Below are 22909 nucleotides of genomic sequence, written 5' to 3'. Positions count from 1 at the left end.
ATGCATTGCAAATACAAAAAGTACTCGTTTGAAACCAGCTTTCTCCAGCTGTAACAGATCTTAAACTTGGTTTCTTTTTTCGAAAGCCTGCACAATAAAAATGTCGTATTTTTAGCTGTTATTCTTCAAAGCTGTATTTCTGGTGGTGTGTAGTTCTATCTGATATGTTCTATCCAGGTTGTTAAAACCAGTTATAAAAACTTTACCTCTGTGGTAGCTTTAAAGTACTTAAGTAAGGGAATATTGAGCATTGACATATGGACACTTATTAATTTGTCTTGCTTTTATACTTCCAGAGTAAGCTTAACTAAAGCTGATTCTAAAATGTGCGTTTTCTCTGGGGAATCAATACTGTTAATTTAATCTCTTGATTCCATTCAGGAGCCAAATTTTAAATTAGGTATACCAACAGCTAAAAGAGAAGGAAATACGGAAAGTCTGTAAAACCATCTTTACAGAGTAACATGAGTTGTGGAAACATAGTTCTTCATACTTGTAGAAGAGATGGTGTATTGACTGTCCAAACTGGAGCGCTCTGCATGATGTTGATTGTTTTGGGGGCTTATTACTGAAACTGGGAGTGAAGAAAAAGCTACGATTCCTAGGTTCTTATGGGATTTCCATTACTATAATATTAGGGTATCACAATACTGCCATAATATACAAGTATCTTAAAATGAGGACCAGAGAACCACAGACTCAATCTGCTTCAGTCTGACATCTCTCAGCATTGCTTTGCCCAGCTCTTAGGGTGGAAACTTGAATGAGTACCTCAATTCCCCATATGTTGCATAGTGGAACTGGGTGAGTTGGACTATCACTGTCAGGATGATAAGCAGAGATCCCTTAGCTAAGCAGTGGGAAATGTCGAAGGAGACTGGTTTTCGAGTTTTCTTTTTTTTTTTAATTTAGGCTTTAATTTAGGAGTGTCTCCCATAATGGATAGTGCTGGCTTATGCAGCCATGACAAATATCCCCACCTGTGTGCTGCCACTGAGTTCTGTCAGTACAATTGTTTGTACTGCTATATGAGGAACTGTGTTAAGGTTTGAGGGTGGTGGTTTTATGGTTTTGAGGGTTTTATTTCTTTTCCTTCCTGAAGGAAGGAGGAGATGTGGCTACCAAAGCAAAGCACCCTAAATCCCAGGACAGACAGGGACTAGCACCTGTGTTCTCTCTTCTGGAATTGGTTATAAAAGCTTTTCCTTCTGGAGACTGAAGACTGACTGTCTAGTATTTCTTTAAAATACAGCTGCAGGAAAAGAAGCTGTTTTTATATGTATTTTCCTCATGTATTACTAAAAAGAATGTAAAAAATGTAAGATCTGGAGCACTCACTTGCCCAGAAAGTAAAAAAATCTGATTTCAAATCTGTATCTTTTACTTTGGAAGTATTGTTCTGACCTACAGCAAAAAAAAAAAGTTGCTGGAGAGAGAAAGCAAAATATATACTTAGTTTTCTGCCTAACTTAGGTTATCAGCTGAGAAAGGAGTCCTAAATTCTGGGGTTTATTCCCCCCCAATTTTGTGTAGATTTTTTTTTTTTTTCCTCTTAGCAAAAGGCGTAGGGAATAGTTGTGAGACTTGAGGCTCTCTAACATACTGGGTGACAGAGTCTGCAGACAATTTAAGTAGATGTTGCTTCTAAAAGTAGTAGCTTCTCCTGGCAAGAGCATTGGCTTGTGCAGCTTAAAATGTTTGTGGCACTAGCATTAGCTGCATAGCTACTTTCTGCCTTGGTGGCACTTAGAGGGAAGTGAGGATGTGAATTGCATCCAGCTGAAGAAGGTAGAAGCCCACTTCTTGGTCTTTCTGAGTGAGTGTTCTTCCTAGCAGACTGCTATAGTATGGGATGTGATTACTGCCCCGGCCATGACTGGAAATAGTCATGGCCTGTGTTATGCACAATATTGTTCTCAGCTCCATTCTATTACTCAGAGGCATTTGGCATCTTGATCCATAGATGCGTAGTTTGGAGTGTGTAGGTGGTACGTAAGCAGTAACATCTTCAGTTCTGTAAAACCTCATTCATTACTGGACTTAATGCAATAGCAGAATTCTTAGGGAAGTCCAATAGGCAAACCTTCATTACCTTCTATGATTCGTATTTGAGAGGAGGCTGCTGTTGCTGAATTTAAACACTTGAATGTTTTGTGGGCGCAGGTTTAAGTGAGTTGTGGTTGCATAAGCAGGAACAGATTTCTTATGCAACTGCAGTTGCTTATGCATTTGTAGTGACTTGTATAGTGACACAAGATGTTTTGCATTACTCTGTGTGCCAAGAAATTAGCACCTCAACTGTTGAACCATTGTTCTTGAAAAGATATTTATCTGTGAAGGGGGAGTAAATTAAAACCCTCTTTCTTTTATGGCTAGCCTAGTCTGTTCCTCTTATCAAGAGAAATCAAGCAGATTGTAGTCATTAGTTCTTCCCTAAAATCTCACTAAAGTTGTTTTGTTTGTTCTTCAAAGCTTTATTTCTGACCTACAGTTTTTACTTTCTAGGTGACAAAACAGGAACAAGACCAGAGTAAGTGTCAGATTTTCTTTGCATTCCATGTCTTATTAGAAAACAGCTAAACTAAATATGTTGGCTTTTCTACTACTTCAGTCTTGAAAAAGGCATAAATGTAAATAACCAACTTTTGCAATATGGCCAATTTAATAATGGTGGGTCATCATTTTAAACACTGCAATTTTCGCATCAAATGCAATACCTACAGCTTATCTGGCATCTGCTATAGACTGATCATGTGGTCTGAAGAATGGTTTCTGCAAATGTGTACGATGCTTACACCACAGGCTTGGACCCTGGCATAGTATCTGTATGCATTAATCCAAATCATTCCTAGTTGCAGCATATGTGCAATGGGTGCAAAACTGTAATCAGTCACTTAAATGTTTTCACGATATTTAGAAGTCATGCAAAAATGTTTGGCAGTATTAAAGCACCATCTAAACATGCATTGTCTCTTGTAGAGATAGCAAAGCACTAAAGGACGAAAATCTACCTCCAGTAATCTGTCAAGATGTAGAAAATCTACAGTAAGTAGTGTTTTTTATGATAGTTGATTAGCTAAAGTATTGTATGCTGTCGATGCTCTGTGACCAAAAACACCCTACTGCAGCCTGCATGCAGGATAACTTATTAGCCCAAGGCCTTTCAGCAGGTTCACCTTGGGAACAGAGTAGATGGATAGTTCTAGTAGCTGAAGTCTTAGGCTGGTTTTTTTTTCAGCCTTGCTTTTCCATGCATTTATGCAAATGAGCATGCCCAACAAATACGCTCTTAGAATCTGATCCATCTCTCTCTGGGAGTATTAAGCCTGTTGCACATGCATAGTAAGTACTGAACCTTATGTCCATACTGCATGTGCATTGTGGATCTCGTATGGAATAGAGAGAACTGCAAAAGAACCTTCTCTCAGGCAGGAAGGAGGCAGGTTGTAGACTAGTCAAAGAGGTGGTATGTCACTGTATTTGTGAGTTCAAAGTAGTAATCACTTTTACATAGATGCTATATATTTTTTTATATATATATAAAAAAATTGATATATATCTTAGTTTGTCAGGGTTCAGCATAACATGTTTAAACACTTGCTATTGAAGTTTGGGGGGGTTGGTGGGTTTTTTTTACAGTATTAGCATGCTAGGAGTTAAGATAATACTACGCTATACAGTAATTTTACTGTTCAGTACTTGATTTTGGAAAAATTAATTTAATACCTATTTAAATAATGTGACTGAGAAGTAAACACTTGCATACTTCAGGTTCAATGTATTATTATGTTTCTTTCCTCCCCACCCTCTTCTTTTTCCCTTGCCCAGGAAATTTGTGAAAGAGCAAAAACAAGTTCAGGAAGAGATTAGTAGAATGTCCTCTAAAGCAATGCTTAAAGTACAAGAAGACATTAAAGCTTTGAAACAACTTCTGTCTGTAGTTGCCAGTGGATTACAGAGAAACACTCTTAATATTGACAAGCTGAAAGTGGAAACTGCACAGGTATAATTGAATATAAATTTTGTTATTTAGAGTTTGTATGTTGATTATTTCATATCAGATAACTAGCCTTCTTTATCAGTCAAGTTAACACGTGTCCAAACTAAAACAGTTGTAAACAAAGCGAAAAATTGAATCCCTTCTAATCTGTTTGAAGTTACTGAGGGAGACTGAAATCTGTGATGTCAGTATTTTCAGATAAGTACAACAGCAATAAAATTACTTTTATTCAGGAAAGCGCTCCTACATAGCAAAGGCAACAGAAGGGAATGTGTGCCCACTTTAGTTCAGTTTCAGTTATATATTCAGCTGCTAGTAAAGACATATTTGTAACAACATGCTGGACTCTGGAGCAGCAGCAATGCAAGTATGTTTTCTTCTGATGACTTTTAAAAAAAACATAATTTTCTATGTCTTGATGGGCGGGGGGGTGGGGGGGAGGTGTCTATCAAGATTCCAGATGTATTGCTTCAGAACTCTTCTTCTGAACAACCTGCCTGACTTCACCTGACTGAAGATAAGTGTGAAAATCTTAAATGTTCTAGGAATAAGTTAGTTAAATATTTTTTTATATATATATAAAAAAATTGATATATATCTTAGTTTGTCAGGGTTCAGCATAACATGTTTAAACACTTGCTATTGAAGTTTGGGGGGGTTGGTGGGTTTTTTTTACAGTATTAGCATGCTAGGAGTTAAGATAATACTACGCTATACAGTAATTTTACTGTTCAGTACTTGATTTTGGAAAAATTAATTTAATACCTATTTAAATAATGTGACTGAGAAGTAAACACTTGCATACTTCAGGTTCAATGTATTATTATGTTTCTTTCCTCCCCACCCTCTTCTTTTTCCCTTGCCCAGGAAATTTGTGAAAGAGCAAAAACAAGTTCAGGAAGAGATTAGTAGAATGTCCTCTAAAGCAATGCTTAAAGTACAAGAAGACATTAAAGCTTTGAAACAACTTCTGTCTGTAGTTGCCAGTGGATTACAGAGAAACACTCTTAATATTGACAAGCTGAAAGTGGAAACTGCACAGGTATAATTGAATATAAATTTTGTTATTTAGAGTTTGTATGTTGATTATTTCATATCAGATAACTAGCCTTCTTTATCAGTCAAGTTAACACGTGTCCAAACTAAAACAGTTGTAAACAAAGCGAAAAATTGAATCCCTTCTAATCTGTTTGAAGTTACTGAGGGAGACTTAAATCTGTGATATCAGTATTTTCAGATAAGTACAACAGCAATAAAATTACTTTTATTCAGGAAAGCGCTCCTACATAGCAAAGGCAACAGAAGGGAATGTGTGCCCACTTTAGTTCAGTTTCAGTTATATATTCAGCTGCTAGTAAAGACATATTTGTAACAACATGCTGGACTCTGGAGCAGCAGCAATGCAAGTATGTTTTCTTCTGATGACTTTTAAAAAAAACAAAACAAAAACCACCCCATAACATTTCGGGGACCAAAATATCTTAACTAGCACTAGTATTCATTTAGTGAACTTGAGTCACAACTCTGTCGACCAGTCTGCATCTTAACTGTGCAACCAATTTGAGCTCAAGTTTTGATGCAAGTTCTTTTCAAGTTAAGTTCTGTACCACTTTTTATTTCATCTGGTATGTCAAGGCTGCTTGATATATATGTGTATTTTATTCTAAAGTAAAAATGTTGATGTTTTTAATATATCTTGTGATAACAAAAGGAAATACTCTATAGTTGTGCCTTGCCAACAGTTTTCTGTGGAAACAAAAACTTGTTACTGATATTTTCATATTTCTGTAAATGATGCGGTTGAGAATAATCGCAGAACCAGGCACTGAGAAATTCTTAGTGATAGAGTTATTAGAAGGTAGTAAACAAAAGTGTATGCTGTAATTATCATGCATAAAAAGATCATTTCCATAGAAAGAGAGGCTTTTTTTTAACTAGTTAATCTTCTTTTTAAAAGGAGAAATAATCCTTTTTGTTCTATTTCTTCTCTTTTAGGTGTGCTACTTCCTTGTACTTGGCTGTTGCTTTTTTTTCCCCCTAGTCCTCAATAATTGTAACAGGATTTCTGAAGTACAATAGAAATTAGATCTAATCTCTGGCAGTTTAGTGCAATACTTTCTCAACTTCTGAGAGCCCAATGTGCTTTCAGTATGTGCTGCTGTTTGTTCCTTCCCCAAACTTCTGTTGGTATTCACAGTTCTCCAACTTTCTGGCAGTCTGTTCTGTGAAGAATTTCTGGTCAGATTCTATCACAGTGTTAACTTAAATATATGAAGAAAATATTTTATGTGAATGAGCAGTAGAGTTGTAGCTATTTTTCTTTTTGAACACTTCATTCAGAACCTTATCTCTTATTAATTTTCCCTATTAGGAGCTAAAGAATGCAGAAATAGCATTACGAACACAGAAAACTCCTCCTGGTCTTCAGCATGAAAATACAGCCCCAGCAGAGTGAGTTACTGTTATTCATAAAAAATAGTCCATAATGTAACTTGGAGAAGAAAAGACTTTGGGGAGACCTTATTGCAGCCTTTCATACTTAAAAAGGGGCTTATAAGAAAGATGAGGATAGACTTTTTAGTAGGGCCTGTAGCAGTAGGACAAGGGATAATGGTTTTGAACTGAAAGAGGGTAGATTCAGACCAGATATAAGGAGGAATTTTTTTACTATGAGGGTAGCAAAACACTGGAACAAGTTGCCCAGAGAGGTGGATGCCCCATTCCTGGAAGCTTTTTAAAGATTGGGTTGGGCAGGGCTCTGAGCAACCTGATCTAGTTGAAGATGTCCCTGCTTATTTCACGGCGAGTGGACTAGATGACCTTTAAAGGTCCTTTCCAACCCAAACTATTCTGTGATTCTATGAACTTCATAATATGAAATTTTTTCTACTTCTCGTAACATTTGTACCGAACGCTTCATAGAATCAGTGTTTTATTTCTACGCTTAATTTCTCTTTATCTCATAGACATGAGAAAATAGTCTTCTCTCTTTCCACTAGTAGAGGGACATCAAGAATGTCATAGAACATAACTGTTGCAATTAATTAAATGAAAATTGGCAGCTAATATAGATCAGATTAAAAAAATAGTGGCAAACTAGTGAAGTTTAATCATACGATTTGATTGTTTTACTCATCTAGCTACTTCAGAATCTTGGTCGAGCAGTTTGAAGTACAGCTGCAGCAGTACAGGCAACAAATAGAAGAACTGGAAAATCATCTTGCTACTCAAGCAAATAATTCACACATAACTCCACAAGGTAAATGTTTCAATTTGAATGTTTCATACATAAAAATTAACAAATCTTATACCTGTAAGAAAAACTTAGTAATTTCCTCTGTTGTTGTTGTTGGCTTTTCTTATTTAATGTACAGAAATAAGTGTTCAGATAGATTCTGCAGTTGTTCAATGTAAAGATTTGGAATTAAAGGTTAAATTCATAAAGGTTCTTGAACTTTTTAAGATGGATCTAGTTCTTGAGGTGCAATTTCTAAGCCTGATTTGTTTTGACATCCAATGTATCCATCTCCCTCCCTTCAGCATCTAGCTGTTATAAGGCTGATGTCTGGCACCTTCTGTCTTGCACTGGGCTGCCTGACCAGACAAATGTGGGTGTCTGCTCTGCCAGCTCCAGATCAAAATGGGAACTTTTCCTTAGTTTGGAGCCTGTTGGTATTGCCTTCAGCTCTGACCGACTGAGAAAATTTAGTCTTGCTTGCTGTCACATCATTCAATCTTGGGGAGAATCTCTCCGGTGGGAGAACGCTGACCTCTGGACAGTAGTCCTCTGGTTGGTTACCGTTTCTGTGCTCACAGACATTTTTATCTTTTGAGCCACTTTAGGTACAGGTCCTGCAATAAGCAGTGATTTCAAGTGCATATCTTTTTGTGCCAAATGATAATTGAACATCTTGCCATCACAGGGTGGTACCTAGACTCTGGACCTTATATGTCAAAAACAAGAGAACTGTCTAGACTTAGCTTCCAGAATGGAAGATCTGCTGAATCCTGAGGGTCCTCTGTCTTTCCATGTGATCCTCTTGTCTGTCCAGAGTATGAGAGGGGTGCCTTCACAGATTTTCCTCAGGTTTTTCAGCAGTTTCTGCTATAATCTAAGGTTCCTTGCTTGTGTGGGCAAGGCTCAATCTGTTGTGCCAGCATGCTCAGACTGTCAGCAAATGATCTAGTCAACACTGCATTGCATATGTAGCCTTTACCATACAGGAAACCATGACCGAGAATGTCTTGAAAATTTTGAGATGTCTAGTATTCAGTATCAATAAATTGCCTCCAGACTCTTTGGAAACTTGTGGCTAGTCTTTCTAGATACCACTGCCTCCACAGCCCTGCACGTTGGCATGAGATTTATTCCCGAGCTTTTCTTTTTCAGAAAGAAATGCAAATTATAATGGATAAATTCCCCTATGGAGAGGCAGACCTTTTCAGTTCAAGAATCATTGCTAGACCTGCTCATCTTCAAGAACTTGATAGCTACTATTTGCATTTCAGTAGGTTGTATGGCATCCTTCAGAGGAAATGTGATAGCTGATCTTTTCTCAGTGAAAGACTTCAGTACTTTTCTGTCCTCCATTTTGGTACATTGTTTCAGTGCTGCTTTCAGAAAAGCATTTTTTGTCAGCAGATGCCTCATTTTACCAAAACCTTTGAGATTTTTCCCTTTACTCCTAAAGTTTTGCATTAGTTGGATCAGTGCGCTGAAAACACTTTCATATCTGTGTGGGAAGTAGGATATCCTAAATTTAAGACTTTATGTAGGCAAGAAGCTCCCCGTTGTGTTTCTTTGTTCATGATGTGCTTGTGGGTAGAGCTAGAATAAGAGTTCCCGTGATGCTTGTTAATCATGTCTTTAAAATGTAAGTAAAGCTTCCATTCTACTGCTTTCTCTTTGGCAAGATCAACTGAACACTTAACTGTGCTTTAAGTCAGAAAGAGTGGAAAATATATACAAACACAAGAATATCTGATTTAACTATATTTATGTAAAAAAGTCAGGTAAAATGTTCCTATGTAATTAGATAAAAAATATTATTTAACCTAACTTTAGCTTTCCTGAATGATAGAATCATAGGAAATGAATTGCCACGTATATAAAAATAAATCTGAGAAGAGAGTACTTTTCAAAATAAAGTTTGAAGCCCTTTCAAAAAGTAGTCCTTGGGTGACTTGTGTCACCCAATTGCTCTCAAATTCTGTATTTCCTATCAACAATTGCGTGAGAACAAGTTAATGTCTATGTGCTTTGTGCTGTATGGGTTTTGGGTCGGCTTCTTGCTGTGGTGTAAACACTGAATCTTTTCTCCTGGTAGTAAGATTGTCACTTACCAATGTTTTATATGCCTCTTACAGATTTGTCTATGGCTATGCAGAAAATCTATCAAACATTTGTAGCTTTAGCTGCACAACTTCAATCAATACATGAAAATGTAAAGGTACGTTGTTTTGATGTAGTTCTTTCAATAAATACACAGGAACACAGAGGGTCACTTTTTGAAAATATATCTTCAGGTATTCTTTTTTTCCTTCTGTTAAATTAACTGCTTTTAAAAACTTTCAAACTGTCCTGGAGAAGTGCTTTGATTAAAAAAGAACTTCTGTTCACCTGAAGTCTAATTTGAATTAATTACTTACAGTGATGATAGCAACTGACCACAATCATTTAGGTTACAAAATGTTTTTCATTTAACTCCTTTTCCTTTTTAATTGTTGATAAATTTTTGAAATGTCTGTCTTTGAGCTCATGCTTGTATGTTTTGCTTTTTGCCCAATGACCTCTTGATCTCAAGCAAAGATGATCTAAATCTGCTTTTACTCAAATAGGTAACAGAAAAAAAGTAGGTATTCATATATAAGATTCTTCAGCGTATCAAAGAATTTTGAAAATTGTGTTCTGGCTTGCTTAATTTTTTTCAACCTGGTTTTCATGTAAAATCGTATGTATAGGGAAAAAAGACTACTGTGGAAAAAATGCTAATGTATCAAAGGTCCTAGTTAGGCTTGTTTCCTCCATCATGGACTCCAGCTTGAATTTCCCATTTACAGTTCTGGACATATTGATAAAATGTCAATGTTCTACAATCCGTAATTTTTCTTGATCATCAGAACCCTTCTTGGTTACAAAAAAAAAAAACTTGGAGAAGAGTACAAGTGTTTGGGATTGTTTCTGCTAAGTGACTTCCTTAGTGGGAATAGCTCTGGTAAATCTTCTGCTTGTTTCCTCAAAGCTGCTTCTGCACAGTATTGCTAGTTCTCTAAACACCTGAAACTTTTTTTACTTTTCCTGAATAAAGTTCAGGAATACTGAGGTCTTGTATGAACTAGATTCCTTGCATTGCATTGCTTCTGTCAGCATGGAAATTCACTGGTTTACAGCTACCTGCCATCAGATATCTGTGCTGCTCTTAGTTAACTCGGTTTTGATACCAGATACAGAATATATTGGCTCCTTCATAATTTTGGCAGAATTACACAAAAAGGATCCCAAATGTGTTCTGGGCCATTCACTTCTGAGATCTGAGTGTAGCCTGAATTCATGCAGTGGTCTTTGTGATGAAACATTTTTTTCCTCTTCCATTTGAAGAGCTGGATTAGTATGCAAGTATAAGCAATAGTATTTGCAGTACCTTGTCAGAGTGACTGAATAGGAAAGACTTTACTTCAGCTTAAGCAGCATTCTATTGCCTGAAACCAAGGGGTTGGTTTGAGGATTTTTCCTTCTCTTGGGGAATTCTTTTGAGATTTAATCTAGTGGGTGGACATGAATGAAGGCTGATATTTTGGAAGACACAATTATAACTAAAGCTTGAAAAACCAGAAAAATGAATGTACTGCTTAAGTGGATTTGTCATTCTGACCATCTGTTTTAGTTTATCAGCTAGGAGATGCTAGGAGAGGAGAGCAGTTTTCCCAACTGCTGTCTCTGCCTTATTTGATGGTTGTGATATGGTTTGTGAAGGCAGAGCTGTGACCACAGTTCATTCCTTTGTCTGAAGTAGGCTTTCTGGTTTGCACATACACTTTGACTCAAAGGTATGAAGTTGTAGAAAAATATGGCCTGAAACATCTTTGCACAGGGCTAGTTGTTAAATATATTTATATCATATATGAACATATAGATACATTCTGTATCCAAGGTCAGTGAAGAGTAAAATGTGCTTGGGCACAGTTTGGGTAGAGAATGTCATTAAATCATTCTGCATAGATTAGCCTTAAGAACTTCTCTACAATGTCTCATGGCATTTGTCAGCTCCTATGGCAGTCAGTATGGCATTGTAGTAAATCTCATAAGAGTTCTACAAATGTCTTTTCTCTACAAAGACAGCACTCCTGATGTGATAATGAGGTCATTCTTGCTGTGTGTTTCCTGCCGTTGCTGATAGGATTACAGCTGTTCAAATCCTGAGTCAGAATTTTTTGGACTGTAAGCTCCTCTTCTTGGAAACAAGCATATCCTTAGCAAGGAACACAGGACATAGTATGCTTTCCATAAAATTCAATTGAACCTACTGTTCTTTGGTTTTAATAAATCTATTACATTTAAAGATCTTCTGTTAGAAGATGGAAATCATTCTATCAGTTCTTTAATTGAAGCCATTTATTCTTTTTATGTTACCTAAGATATCCATAGTTCCCTCATCTGTGACAGATAGAAATGGCTCATGATGAACAGGCCAAGCCAGGTGTTGCCACAGAAGGTGGGGTTTTGAGGGGGGAAGGGGCATAGGCAAGGAGAGGGGACACAAAACAACAGATTTGGGCTACTTGTTAAGTCCAAAGCAGAATGATCTATTGCATTTGCACTGCATTACATCGTTGATGAAATGCATCAGAAACGAGTGAATTCTAAAATTCTGGTAGCTTCTTCAGCTTTGTGCTAAGAAAGAAATGCAAGAGTGAAAGGAAGGAAAGAAATACAGGTGAAGGTGATAGGGGAGCAAAAGTGTCTGCTTTTGCGATGCAGAAAGGGTCGCGCTGAAGAGCGTTATTTTATGTTATAAGCTAGTAATGTGGCTGTATTTTGCCTCTTAGGTCAGCTAGTACAGTGATACAAATTGAATAGTGCTGGTCTATACCAACTTTGAGAGATTTTGATACCATTCAGTATGTTAGTCTGTTACACTTGACTGCTTTGCAGAATTTAAGAAACCTATTCTGGCTATGGGTAATGCAAAACAGTTCTCTCCAGCTCATAGCCTGCCTAGATGCTTTCAGGTTGTGGGGGGTTTATTTCCTTAAAAAAAAGAAGTTATAAATAACTCAGTATCTCTTTCCTTATTAAGTTAAGGTTGTATGTCAAATACACTGAACTAAAATGGCTTCCCCCCACCCCCTTCAGATGCTCAAAGACCAATACCTTGGCTACAGGAAAACCTTTCTGGGAGATGCCATGGATGTGTTTGAGGCAAGACGAACAGAAGCTAAGAAGTGGCAGAGCGCGCCACGTGTTACCACTGGACCGACCCCTTTCAGCAACATACCAAATGCAGCAGCCGTTGCGATGGCTGCGACACTTACTCAGCAGCAACAGCCTGCTACAGGTCTGAGTGCATTCAAGTTATAGATTATTAGTGTTACAACAATAGTAAATTTGTGTAAAATTTTCTATGAAGTCTTCCTTTGTGTTAGACTAAAAATCTAAACGTTGTGATGAGCAAAGTTACTGATACATAGCCAATAGAAAAATGCAGGGTAGACTTAGCAATAATTATACAACAGATACTTAATCTTGTGAATTTACTTGTATTAGTGATATTTACTGTATTGTTCTAACTTACCCCTTGGAATGTGAGTCTTCACTCTTACGTAACATCTCTGAATACACGTAGTATAGCCTGTTTCCAGAATTGTATGGTTATAGTAAATTATTTCAAATCGGTGAGGAGAGAATATCTAAATGCATATTACCTTTTTCTTATGTAAAATTAATAATGCATTTTTATATAGCACTTTGGAACTGTAAAATGAAAAATGCTGTAGAACAGGAAGGATAGTGGAGCAAACATCTGTAGAATAGGAAGGCGGATGCCTGGCTTATTATTTTATAGCCAACTCCTTTTTCAGGGTGATGTTGGAGCAGTTTTTGCTGGCCATTCTGCTGTCGTGAATAAATATTAGAGAAAGTAGAGTGGATCAGTGGTTCTGTGTGTGCACGCGTGTAAGAGGAAGACCAAAACAGGAAATGCATGACCACTGCTAATGAAGAATGGATATGTATGGCAAAGGAAGTAACTTAAGGCACCTTAGTTGACATTGTTATACTAACCAACACTTCCCAGAGAGGGATTCCTGAATGTAAGAATTGAATTAATGTTTTATCGTAGGTGTACTGAAAGTCATATTAGCACATTTTCCTTCTCTTATCTTATAACAGCAGTAATATTTTGAATGGTTTTAATTAGAGACCTATGCAGCAACCACCCTAAGTTTGATAAATTATTAGACTGTCCTTGCCTTCTCCATAAAAGGAAAATACAATGTGCTTCCAGCCCTGGCCCTTATAAACAGCAAGGAGATGGATTTAAGAGACAAATATGCCAAAATATTTTGAACACAACAAAAAATGAAGTCTTTATGAAACATTTCTCTTCTAAATTTCCATCAAAGACCACAGTCTTCCTGTTGCTGCTGCGTTAATCCATGGCAATTTTGTTGAAGTGACATCTGAAAAGAGTCTGGTTTTAAACAGAAAACATGGGATAATGTAATGTCACACTTTAGGGTTTTTAATACAGATAGAAGTGTAGCTTGTGCAGCCTAATGTTGCCGAAGTAGTTCCCTCTCCCTTTATCTTTCTCCTTGTCTCTTTTTAGTTGTTTTTTTTTTAAATACTCTCCACGGTCATTACAGGATTAGTTGTGGATGAAAGTCATATACTTGGGATGTCACATTTCAAGTTATACTTGCATTTTCATGAATTGGGGTGAGGGATTTGAACTTCCTCTTCCTAGTCCAGATTCAAGAGAACTGCTAATAACTTCAGTAAATTGATGCCACTTATGGCATGACTTCGTGAATATCTCTTAGGAGTAGGAATGAAGAGAGGAAAAAAAAAAGGCAGAATTGACCTGTACCAACACACCTGAGGTAAGGTGACTTTATACCTTGAGGTATTTTGTAACTTTTTTAGTGACAGGAGCAAATGAGAGTGTGTGTAGGTTGGTTTTGGGGTTGGGTTTTTTTTTTCGGTTGGTTGTTTTGGCAGAGTATTTCAAAAGCCAAAAATGTGCCAAATACAAGAGTGATGCAGATAGAACGAAGCCATGAACTTAAGTCAAACGTGCCAACAGAAGTAGACAACAATTTGTTCACTGCTTACTCAGCTGGAATACTGTTACCCTCCATGCAACTCATTTGAGGACCTGGAGAAGTAGAGGCGGATTGATGTTTTGAGTGGCACTTCAAGAGTACTTAAAACACTTAGAAAATAGGGTTAGATGGAACTTGAAGTCAACTTTTCTGTTCCTGTAGCTCAAAAGCAGGATTAGCCAGGCCTGAACTATTTCAGAGATATCTTTAAAGTCTTAAAAGCTTGCTAGAAAGGAAAGTTTCACAGCTTTCCTAAATTACTGATTTCAGTGCTTGACTTTTTCCCAACAACTTACCTGAAACTTCTTAGCTTCAGATTAAGGCTGCCACTTTGTCTTACTCTTAGTGGAAAAGGAAAAGAATCTATTCTTTCAGTTTTGTAGGAATCTTTTAAATATTTAAAGACTGCCTCCTTTTCATTTCCTTTTCCTTGTTTGAGTTTTCAGATGGCCATTTGCTGCAGTAAAACTGTAAATGTTTGCATGTTTTAACTTTGTGTTATGTTATGAATTTGATAAGCTATCTGCTAGAAGTTAAAATCACGTGTATTTCTTTGCAGGATCTAGATCCTGAAGAGTGGGATAGATGAGGGGTGGTAGAAGGTCATGAGAGAAAAGACTATGAAATGAGGTGTATGTAAAGGGGGGGAGGGGGTGTCTGTGTAATACCTGACCTGCTGTTGCTGTTCTTGAAGATAAGACTAAAACAAGAAAATTAATCTAGGCTTTAAAGTTTGACTAAAATCTAATATATGGTACTCTAATATTGAGGGATCAGGATGGTTAATCTTTTTTTTAAAAAATATTTGATGTTTACATGGTTAAGTCTATTTCATAAGATTAATTTAGAGTTAGTTACTGTTCTTTCTCTGAAAAAGATAAATAATAATTTATTTTAAATTTCTGTTCAGAAGTCAAAAGTTTAGTAGCTACATCTAAGATGTGGGATCAGGGAATGTTTCCCCAGTTCCTGGGTGTAGATATGCACCCTATTTATGTTCTCTCTGTATGCCAAGACATGTCTGGCTTCTATTGAAATAAAGTCAGTGGATCCTGGCCATATGGAAGAAAGGGAGCAAAGATGCACTCCACTGGTCTCCTGGGATGGATAATCAGGACACCAGGACTGTGGTGTGCACACTGAAGCACAATTTTTGTGCAGTTTTTTAAAGCTAGACTTATTAAAATTATGCTTAAGTCTTGTCTGCACACAGCCTTTCTCCCTAGTTTAGCACTTTTGCGCTGAGCACAGCTTTATTGATAGCAATGAGGCTGGTCATGCTTTTGTTCGGTAGCAGCTAGAGTTTTAACCACTGCCTTGCCTGCACCTTCCCTGAGCAATCTTGAACAGCATGGAAGTTAAAATGATGGTGGCTAGTCTACCTATTATTATTGATGGGACTAAAGTAAAAGATTTTAAAGGAAATTAAAGCCTAGTGAACTAAGAGCTGTAAATGCATGAGGCTGAAACTGATCTTTTTCTGGTAAGACTAAGTTGTCTTAAAGAAATGCTTTTCTTCAAGCTCACCTTTCCTTCTCTAAAAATAAATAAAGTACCCCCAACAACTTAGTTACTCTCTCCTTAACTGGTGAAGTGCAGAGTTAGTCAAAGCATTATCAAGCTATTAGGCACACTTTGTTTTGACTTGACTCAGTATGAGATTGAAGTGCTAACGGGAAAGGATACTGAAGTCTTTATAGCACTTAAAATTTTTATTGTGTAATTTGATATTAACCTTGGTTAAAATTAGTGTATTACTTTGTCAGAATCAGATCTGAGTTGTGACACTAAATTTGTTCACTGTTAGGACCAGCTGTGATTTAAAAAATTGCAGAATGTCACTTTAGGAAATCTGGCTGACCTGTCTGGACTCCTTGTAGTGGGTCCTATTCATTAAACTGAAATGCTCTACAGGGCAAATATATCAAGTTTTAAAATGTTAAAATACTTGTTACAAAGAATTTGTCTCGTATGTATAATAGCCAGAAGTGCCGATTTTTTGCTAGTACTTTTGGCATTGAAGAATCTTTATTACTAGTTTTTTGCTATTGAAAATTACGTTTACTTACAAGGACTATAAGTAGTGATGATGCCTTCAGAACATTATGGTACAAAAATCAACAAATACCATATGCTGTTGCTCAACGAAAACCTTGTTAGCTTAAAGCATAAGATCCTCTTTTATATAATCTGAGGTGTTTTAGAATAATGTTTTTTTACTGGCTCTAAAAAGCATGTTGCGTTTGGTAAAAAGCTTGGCCTGGAGGACTGTAGTGTTTTGTTTTAAGGTCTTCCACTAACAGTGCCTCCTACTGAGATAGAAACCTGTGCACTTGAGAAGGAACTGGATATGTGGGTTTGGGTTCTTCTTTTAGTTTATTAGATGACTGACTGACTTGTGTAGGCTTTTTCTTTCTTTTTATTGATAACAATTCTTATTTTTAAAGAGGTGCTAGGTAGAGGTATCAGTATTTAAACTGGATGTAAACAAGTTTAGTTTGAAATTTATGTGAAAATTTGTAATTGCAACATCTGATACTTTTTTTAGTTGAAAAAATAGCTTGGGTTTCTCACCCTCCTAAGCACAGACTGAAAGCTAACAACTTTAGTTGCCCTTAAAATTTAGGTTAACACTACTTTGAGTATACAGATGTCGTTCAGCTTGGATCACATAAGAATTTTGTGTTCCTAGCAAAAATGTTACTTTTCAATATACAGTGCCTTTCACTTGATTCAAAATGATTTTTCATTTAAATCTTCAAATACTGAAATGATTTTAAAAGCTTGAAATATTTACATTTTAAAACTCTAGATAAATATTAGTAACAGGAGACTTTGTAGTACGGAGGAAGAAATTTTGAATTAAAATAAGCCCAAATGTGATAATGGTTTAGGAAAAAGACTGAAACCATCTGAGCTTTATAGTAATATTTTAATAAATCATCACTTTCACAGATATAGTACATAAAGTATGTTCAAAGATGGAGAAGGCTATCTTGAGGAAAGGTGTGAATGTCTGGATTAAGAGTTTGGCACTGTATTTTATCTTCAATGGTTAAACTTTTTAACTAGTGCACTGAAAACTGTTTGAAAAAGACAGGAATATAAGATTGTACTGTGAAAACTGTCAAAATATATTAATTATTTATCAGAATTAAGTATTTTAAAATGTGTTAGTAATGGGCTAGCAAGTTGATTCTTTATTCCCCAGGGTTAAGGAAAAAAAAAAAAGGAACTGAGGCTGTAAACTTCATCTTGGCAGACTGAAAATGTTTTTTGACAGTCCTGCATCTTAGTGTGCATATGCAGGGAAAGTACTGTCAACTTTTTTAATTATGGGACAAACTCTGAAATTTTGAATGTATCTAATTCATTAAGGTACACAGAACTGTGCCTTTTGTAAATGTTTATTTAAACAGGTGGTTTGACTAGTTTACCTTATTGGTGTTATGTAGCAGAGCTTAACAGAACTCAGTTATCACTTGTGTGGAAAAGAATTGAATTGTCATGTTACTGTGTAATTGACTTGCTTAAAAATGACCAATAAATTTAATAAAATAAAGTCATTGTCTTGTTTTTTTATCTTAGTGTTCTGTTTAAATTTGGATGGAATACTTGAGTAGTTTTGAAGATTCCTATTTATTAAATAAATTAACTTTTGGTAACATAGTTTTAGTTACATTAGCATTAGTTCTTATGTTTTTAATTTGAAGGTTTTCCCTTATTCTGATTCCATTAATAAAGGTGGCAAAATGTTGTTACCTATGAGTTCTCTCAAGGTTTTGACTAATGTTTTAAAGTTTAAGGTGAGACTGGTTAACTTTTAAAAATACTAAATGATGTTATTGTCATGTTATTAACTTTGACTAGTTTCACCTTATTACAATCAGTGTTTTCTTAGATTTTTACCAGGTGGACGTAGAGGCAGACAGTTAAGTGAGGAATTTTGAGGTAAAGTTTGGGATCTTAATGGGATTTGTTGAAAGCGATGATGTTCACATTATCAAATACTTGAATAAATAAATAAAGGACCTCTTTACTATGAAAGAGTAAGGCAAGTTTGTTCTCATTTTTTTTATACCAGGGCCACAGCCATCTCTGGGAGTTAGTTTTGGAACGCCATTCGGCTCAGGTATTGGCACTGGCTTGCAATCAAGTGGCTTAGGTTCTTCAAGCCTTGGAGGTACACTTTAACTTTTCTAATCTTTCATTGAATTATTATACCGCACATCTGAATCTCTTGCAAACCTTTAACTCCACTAAGAGGATGATAAGTTTCAGGGAAAGACCTTACAATTTGGCAGTCTGCGCTTTCCAAACTTCTTCATGCCTTGCGCGAGGAGTTGCTAAGGCTAATAAGTCATTGTAGTGAAAACCCAGGGTGAACAGGTTGAAGTAATCACATAGTTCTGTTCCTGAAGCTAGAGAAGTACATCAAGTACATCCTTTTGTAACTGCAACTTGAATTAATTTTACATATATGAAAGCTAAGCACCTGAGACACTGGATCATGCTGTAGCTAATCCATAGAAGTTTTTCACCTGTATGTACAACTGTTAACTATAGGGACCCATTTCTGCTTGGGTTAAGATAAGAATAAATGCTAAAAAATTACTAGGATAAAAATTCTGGGATCCTGCTTGCTGAAACATGCTTGCTTTAGCTGTCACTCTGTCCCTCAGTGCTGAGGTGGGGGAAGAAAAAAAATCCCTCCTCAAGCTGAAAAAGCAACATTTGAAAGTGAGGGGAAAAATACTTATCGATGTTAATAGTGCTGGTGGGGAGTATATTCCAAGAGGACACATGACTGTGAAAAAGTAGGTGATAATAAAAAATTCATGTAGACCTTTAAATTTAAATGTAATGAATTCTATTCTCAGTAGTAGAACTACAAGTAGAATCTAAGTGATCAGTAGAACTTAATCTGCATATAAATTTCCTATCTATATAGGTCAGGGGTTCCTTCAGTGCAAGTCAAAAGACACTGCTGTCCTCTGAAGCTGTTGTATGAGATCTGCAAAGAAAATTGTTACGTCTGCTGAGCACAAATATAATGTGTTGTGGTTTTTCTTGTTACACCCTCTCCTCTCTGCAGCCTCAGTCCGCATCCCTACATTTTGCCTCTTTGAGCCGAACATGTGAATCAGTGTTGTAATGTTTATAAAATAATTAAACATCACTTGGTATTGGAAAGATGGTGTACCTTGAACGTTACATCAGAGTTACCTTAAATGATCATCCTGAAGTTATCTTTAAATCTACCAATGTCCTTTCTCATCAGATTTTAAGCTTCTTCAGATAAAAGAAAGTCTGTACACCCAAACAGGAAAAATAACCGAGAATAGCAGGCTAAAAGAAAAGTAATTCTGAATAACCGGGTCATTCCCACAATGTTTTAAATGCTTTAAGACCCCATAAAATTCTTCCTTTTCAACCAAAGAGGTTGTAGACTAAAGATTGGCAAGATTGGTGAACGTATACAAACAATGTAAATTAAAGAACATTTTCTTTTAAATTGATGGACAACTGCTTCTAGTTTTGTCTTAGAGGCCTAACTTGTATTCTTTTTTTGCTAGTTCTCTGCTTAAGAAGGAATTTGCTTGCATTTCACCTATTCTGTAATAATTTGCAAAACTTTTGTGTTTTGACAAATCAAGAAGACTATCTGATAGAAGGAAGTGTAGAAGAATAAAGGGATACATGCAAAATATCCTGCAGGTGTGCTCTTGGAAACAAATTTGCAGAATGAATACTTAAGATCTTTTTTTTTTATCTTGGAATTGTTTTTTTTTTTGAACAGGACAATTTTTAATGTATACTTTTGAAAAATCATTTTAATTGGGGAAATTTGCTCTCTTTCCATGATAAATATTCTGTGAATTTTGTCAGTGATAAACAGATGCTTTTGCATTTAAGTATATAAGATATGTAGCATATAGATCCTATGCTTCATTAAATATTTGCAGACACCTTGCCTGACCATTGGTAATTCATTTCAAACTAGATAGGACAAAAGAGTGTATCATTTAAATACACTATCTTACCTTCAGATGATACTTGCTATTATATATCCTTAAAACTTACTTGATTTAAAAATTGCAGAAGACTAGAGAATACTACTTCAGATAGCGTGTTGAATCCTTATTAGTTCTAAAATCTAAAAATTATTTCTGTAAAGGAATGGTAAAGGCTCAATTTGCAGTAAAATATAAGTATTTTCCTTGACACTTGAAACTTAAGATGAAGGCATAATTTCCTAAAATACAAATACTGTTCTCTTTTGGAAAACCTCTTGAGACAGCCAAAATCAGAGAATGTATTTCTCTTACTGTTCCTTTTGTCTGGCCTCTACCTCAAACTGCAGATATCAACTTTTCCCTTGAAGTGATCTCGTATTAATAACACAATTTGGATTCCTGAAATATTTATATTAAATTATAAATGTCAATTACAAAATTAACAGAATGAGTATTATTACAGCTATATGTTTATGGCTGCCCTTCATATGATGATTTTTTCCATTAAATATTGTGAAATTCTGTTTCTATTCTGTATTTAACCTATTTTGTGGTTTCCTAGATAAAGCTGATCCCCAGGAACCTGGGGGGACAATGACTTTAAAATAAGCCAAATGTAAACTCAAGAAAATGTTTACTTTGTTTTAAGTGTAGAGAATTTTTTGTTTAGAGTTGTGGATGAAGATTGCAGCTTTCTGCAATAGAAGTCATATAACTTGTGTCTGAATTTTCTTAGTTTTGGCCCATTTGGTTACCATTTTCTTGCCAATTTAACAGCAATTCAATAGCAATTTCGTAAACTCTGTCAGTTTACTTGATCTGTTTTTATAGCTTTTCCTTTACTCAAGTTTTGTATTTTGAAGGAAGTATTTTTCTCCAATGCTTTCCTGTTTGCACTGTTTTCTTAATGCAATGCTGTGTTGAGAACAAAATCTTGAGGCAATAATCTTAGGAATATTTGTTTACCAAATAATGCTTAGAATTATGTTTGGTTTTAGAGTACTTGCCCAAAACCTGTGTCTTTAATTGCTTTGTCTGTAATTTTTTTTGTTGTATGTCTTTACTATTATTCTACTAGGATTTGGAAGTAGCTCTGCTTTTGGAAGTAGTGCCACAGGAGCATCATCATTTGGGTTTGGAACTACAAGTAAACCATCAGGAAGTCTAAGTGCAGGTTGGTTTGTTTCTCTTAAATTCAAGTTTATCTTAAAGCAAAAGTGTTATAATCAAAGTGCTGCACTCAGTCTAAGAAAGCTACTGAAACAAATGTGCTTAAAGTTGCCTGTGTATCTAACCATTAAAGTAACTATTTACTTGCTAAATACACATTTTCAGAGAAGTTTTTATGTTCTGTTAAAGGTCTCTTAGGTAGGCAGCACTGAGTGAGCAGTAACGTTTTCCGTTTGATGGTGTCTCTATATGCTGCTGTAATTAGGAGCGGAAGCAGGAGATCAGATGCATCAGATTGGATCAGATGCAGTCTGAGGCACAGAAATACAGTTACTACTTGAATGCATAGGCTATACCGTTTCTGAGCTATTGAAATTAGTGTATAAATTTGTGACAAATATACCAGTAATTTGACTTCCTATATTTACAAGTAAAGTTAAAATTATTTTTAGAAGCCCAGAAGGTTTCCTTAAAACTGTTTATCTGCTTACCCTTTCTATTTGAATAGTAAGTTATAAGTGTTGTATCTCTGTATATATCTATAATTCATTGTGTTAACTACTTTGAAAACATTTTCTGTGGCAATTGAACTACTCAGTACTCATTTCACTTTTTTGGTTTAATTTTGTTGGTGGTGAGAAAATGAAAATATGGATGCAATTGCTCCCTAAGTCAGATGTCTGAAATCTTAGTCACTTCTATAGCTTGCATCTCTATTTACTTTTTAAATAGGAGTTTGTTTTTCAGGCAAATAGACTGTAAGACAGACTATAGTAAGCTTTCGTCAATGACAGATTGAAGGAGTATCATGTCTCCTGGGACTGGCTTTTGGTAGCATGTTTGGTTTTTTTTAAAAGCACAATGTTTTTTTAAGTGCTATTAATACAAGCATAGCAAGTGGCTGGTATTTATTAGTAAGTGCCTAGTACATTAGCTTGGACCAGAGTTGTCTTAGTTGCCATGCTTTTCATTTTGTTTTGTTTTTTCCTTGGTTAGTGATGGGTTATGCTGTCAAATTAGGCCTGTAAAGTGCCTTAAGCTTTGTATTATAAGGTGGAAATAGCTCGCTAAGCTGGCTGTGTAACATTCATGAATGTGTAACACCCTAGTAAATTCTTGATAGAACACCTCTGATTTTGCAATATGCAGTGTCTAAGCATCAACCTTCTTTTGCTAGGCCTGTAAAGTGCCTTAAGCTTTGTATTATAAGGTGGAAATAGCTCGCTAAGCTGGCTGTGTAACATTCATGAATGTGTAACACCCTAGTAAATTCTTGATAGAACACCTCTGATTTTGCAATATGCAGTGTCTAAGCATCAACCTTCTTTTGCTTGCTGTCGTGGTTTAACTTCAGTCGGCAACTAAGCACCACGCAGCCGCTCGCTCAAAACCCCCCCCA

General features: G+C 36.0%; 1 protein-coding gene across 1 annotated transcript in view; it reads left to right on the top strand.

Annotated features, from left to right (window-relative positions):
- The window catches only part of NUP58 (nucleoporin 58), a 41869-nt gene that overhangs the window by 5663 nt on the left and 13297 nt on the right, over positions 1-22909 (top strand). The window contains exons 7-15 of the mRNA XM_009290240.2: positions 2506-2530; positions 2980-3045; positions 3829-4003; positions 6372-6451; positions 7141-7259; positions 9368-9450; positions 12354-12555; positions 18408-18506; positions 21419-21514. Of these exons, the coding sequence (XP_009288515.2) occupies positions 2506-2530; positions 2980-3045; positions 3829-4003; positions 6372-6451; positions 7141-7259; positions 9368-9450; positions 12354-12555; positions 18408-18506; positions 21419-21514 (945 nt within the window). The remainder of the gene's footprint in view (positions 1-2505; positions 2531-2979; positions 3046-3828; positions 4004-6371; positions 6452-7140; positions 7260-9367; positions 9451-12353; positions 12556-18407; positions 18507-21418; positions 21515-22909) is intronic.

This window comes from Aptenodytes forsteri, unplaced genomic scaffold (genome assembly GCF_000699145.1).
Source record: "Aptenodytes forsteri isolate BGI_AS27 unplaced genomic scaffold, ASM69914v1 Scaffold155, whole genome shotgun sequence".
Lineage (NCBI taxonomy): Eukaryota > Metazoa > Chordata > Aves > Sphenisciformes > Spheniscidae > Aptenodytes > Aptenodytes forsteri.
This window is presented reverse-complemented; position numbering and strand designations above follow the sequence as displayed.